Source organism: Diadema antillarum, unplaced genomic scaffold (assembly GCF_040938485.1).
Source record: "Diadema antillarum isolate AM-2024a unplaced genomic scaffold, OU_Dant_1.0 seq00001423_RagTag, whole genome shotgun sequence".
NCBI classification, from domain to species: domain Eukaryota; kingdom Metazoa; phylum Echinodermata; class Echinoidea; order Diadematoida; family Diadematidae; genus Diadema; species Diadema antillarum.
Window position 1 is genome coordinate 519724 of NW_027272175.1, and position 4173 is coordinate 523896.

The 4173-nt window shown below is 41.6% G+C and overlaps 1 protein-coding gene across 1 annotated transcript; it reads left to right on the top strand.

Moving 5' to 3' along the window:
- The first annotated feature begins 912 nt into the window (after positions 1 to 912).
- LOC139709275 (uncharacterized) lies at positions 913 to 3846 on the top strand. The gene has a single exon (XM_071621224.1). The coding sequence runs from the start codon at positions 913 to 915 to the stop codon at positions 3844 to 3846; it is 2934 nt and encodes a 977-aa protein (XP_071477325.1).
- The last annotated feature ends 327 nt before the right edge of the window (positions 3847 to 4173 follow it).

The window sequence follows — 4173 nt, forward strand, 5'->3', positions numbered from 1 at the left end:
TCGTAAATATTGGCCCCCAATTAGCTTCAAAAATAAAAAACAAATATGTTCATTCAAACTTTACTGAATTTCTTCCACCAAACTGCGACAAATCCCTTTTCTTTACCCCAACAGATGAGGAAGAAATACTGGAGATTGTTAACAGATTAAAGCCAAGTAGATCTAGTGGCCATGATGAAATAAATGTTTATATACTGAAGAAAATCGTCAAACGAATAACCACACCTTTATCTTACATTTTCAATCTTTCACTGTCTTCTGGAATATGCCCAAACTCATTAAAAATTGCGAAAGTAGTTCCAATTTTTCAAAAGAAAAGACGACCCTTCTCTTTTAACAAATTATAGACCAATATCGTTATTACCTAGTATTTCTAAAATTCTGGAAAAAATTATTCATAAACGCCTGTACATTTTTCTTCATGTAAATGACCTACTTATACCTAATCAGTTTGGATTTAGAAAGGGCCATTCCACAGATTTAGCTATAATTCAATTGTTAGGTAAGATTGCTGAATCTTTTGCAAATAAAAAACATTTTATAGGAATTTTCATGGATTTATCAAAGGCTTTTGATACCATAGATCATGATATATTAATTTACAAATTAAAAAGATATGGTATTCGTGGTTTAGCACTTTCTTGGATTATTGATTATTTATCCAACAGAAAGCAATATGTACTATTTAAGTCATCTAAATCTCCGAATTCTAATATTGTATGTGGTGTTCCCCAGGGGGAGTAAAGTCCGATTTGTCACCTCCTCGTGGTACTCCCTGGTTGACGCTAACGACAAACGGTGAAGCTACTGGTGATATAACAGTGATAGACTTAGCGAGTCAGCAGTTTTGCTAGTAGTGGATAGCTCAAGATGGTATGCAGACAGCCTCAAAACGGACGGACCACACGGAATATGACCACGGAACGAACATTGACAAAGATTTACGAATGCGCGAACATCGGTACTATAAATGCTGGAACCATACGGGGGAAGACGGAAGAAATAGTTGACCTCATGCAGGAACGACAACTGAAGGTGCTAGGCATAGCCGAGACAAGACTGCAGGGACAGGGAAGAAAGACAGTCCATAACAACTATGAGCTTATCTACTCAGGCAGTGAAAGAGACACAAGGCACGGAGTTGGGCTCTTCTTCCACCCAGACTTCGTTGTGCACATAGAGAAGGTTCATTATGTCAGTAACCGCATTATTGCATCAATCCTCAACATTAACAATCATAGGGTCTCATTCATCCAAGCATATGCTCCACAGCAAGGGCGACCACAGGAAGAAAAAGATGAGTTCTATGAACAACTGCAAGACACGCTTGACAATATACCCATTGACAGTGAAATTATTGTCATGGGCGACTTGAATGGACACGTTGGCTCCAGGCCAGTAGAAGGCGTCATTGGAAACTTTGGCGTAGGCACGAGAAATGAGGAAGGGGAGATGCTAATAGACTTCTGTGTAAGAAACAACCTCTCAGTAATGAACACTTATTTTAAGCACCAGGAGAGCCACCAGTACACATGGTACAGGTACAATTCTCGGATTGGGCAGTACGACCTGAAGACACAAATAGATTTCATTTTGTCCACCAGAAAATCTGTCATCAAGGATGTTAAAACCATTCCATCGGTATCCCTTGACTCAGACCATAGGCTCATTAAAGGCAAAATGAAGATACACCTCCCAGAGAAGGAGAAGTCCAAAGTGAGAAAGAGGGTAAAGACTGAAAATATTAAGACATCGCTACCGGAAATTCAACACAAGTTAAGGGAGGTAAGAGATACAGTCAGAGGAGAGGACATTGAAGAACACTGGGAGAAACTCAAGCACTGCTTGCTCGAGATCCAAGAGAAGATAGTAGGAGTAGCAACTTTGGGCAATCGCAAGAAGAAGAAAACGGGCTGGTGGACGGAGGATGTGAAGGCAGAAGTCGACAAGAAAAAGAAACTCTTCAAAACCTGGCTAAAAAACAGAACAGCGGAGAACAGAGAAGCTTATGTAAAACAGAGAAATCATGTCAACCAAGTAAAAAAGTGGGCTCGGAAGGGAATGTGGACAAGGATAGGAAAAGACCTACACGAAGATGTCAAGGGAACCAAAAAGCTATTGTACAGCATGTCAAAGGCTTACAAGACCAGGAGTGATGGCAGGACCAAGAATACCACGTTGAAAGATAAATCAGGTACAGTTATAACTGGACAAAAGAATGTGGCGAATAGATGGGCTGAATATTTTCAAGAACTACTGAATGTAAATGATGATGAGAACCAGCAAGGAAGGAACTGTAGGGAATCCATCCCACCTGCACCTGCTGCTTCAGACCAAGAAGACCTAATATGCATGGAGGAAATAGAAGCTGTACTGAAGCTCACAAAAAACAACAAGGCTCCAGGGCCAGACATGATCCCGATTGAAACAATCAAGGCAGGTGGTCAGCCACTTAAGGAAATACTACTGGAACTCTTCAACCGCTCATGGGTCAGTGGCACCGTGCCAGAGGAATGGAACCAATCTTTAATCTGTCCAATATTCAAAAATAAGGGGGATCCTTTGGACTGCAAAAATTACAGGGGGATATCGCTGATGAGCCATGTTGGAAAGCTGTATGAAAGGATACTTGAGAAAAGACTGAGGAAGGAGGTGGAAGAGTTCCTATCGGAAAGCCAGTGTGGTTTTCGACCAGGAAGAGGGACCATTGACCAGATCGCTGCCCTACGACTCTACTTGGAGAAAAGCTGGGAGTATGCAATTGATCAGCACATCTGCTTCCTGGACCTGGAGAAGGCTTTTGATAGAGTGCCAAGAGAAAAGATGTGGAAGGTGATTGAGGAGACTGGAATAAGCAGCAGACTACTCATGGCCATCAAGAGCACCTACAATGATCAGAAGAGTGCCATCATCGGAGATTCAAACTATTTTAACATCAACACAGGGGTTCGCCAAGGCAGCGTGCTCTCACCGTTGCTTTTTATCACCTATCTCAACCACGTACTCGTGAACATCAAGCAAGAGGATTACCATGCGGAATGCCTGGGCTATGCAGATGATGTAGCACAAACTGCAGACAGCAGGGACAAACTACAAGACATCATGAACCAATGGGATAGGGAGCTAACCAAAGCTGGTCTCAAGATGAGCTACACCAAAACTGAGTACATGCATGTGGGAAGGGACTTGGAAGAGGGGAATGTGGCCATCAATGGACACGTTCTTAAAAAGACGGACAACTTCACATATTTGGGCAGCAAGATAACATCAAACAATCTCATGGAGGAAGAAGTTAACAACAGGATAACCAAATTCACCAGAAATCTAATTGCACTCTATCCCCTCATGAAAGAGAAAGAAATACCCAAAGATGTCAAAGTGTGTATATATACAACAATTCTGAGACCAGTGCTACTGTATGGCAGTGAAACTTGGACACTTACTTCAAAACTGAAGAGTAGAATCCAGGCTACCGAGATGAGGGTTCTCCGTCTCATCCATGGGGTTACCAGAAGAGATCGGGTTCGCAATGAAACCATCAGACAAGCCCTCAAGGTAGAGTCAGTTCTGACCATCATAGAAAGGAACCTACTACGATGGTATGGACATGTGGAAAGGATGCCAGACTCTAGAGATGTCAAGAGGATCCACAAATGGAAACCAAACAAGAAGCGGCCAATTGGGAGACCAAGGAAGAGATGGGAAGACCAAATCAAGGAGATTGCCCGAAGGGAGGAGATGGATTTTAACACAGTTAAGACCATGGCTCAAGACAGACAGACTTGGCGAGGACTCATACGGAGGCTGTCAACTGACAGGCCAACTGGCCTACAGGCATCCGGGTGAGAAGGTGAGAAGGTGTTCCCCAGGATCAATTCTTGGCCCCCTACTGTTCCTTGTATATATCAATGATATGATAAATACAGCAAAAACTTTTAAATTTATATTTTTTTTGCGGATGATACTAATATTTTTTACTCCCATGAGAACCTCGAAACACTGTTTAATACTCTGAACACGGAAATAGACAAAGTCTCTCAATGGTTTATATGTAATAAATTATCCCTCAATGTCTCTAAAACAAATTTTATACGTTTCAAACCTACTGTTTCACAGAACATTAACAGCAGTTATGATATTAATATTGATGGATTATCCTTAACTGAAGTAAGA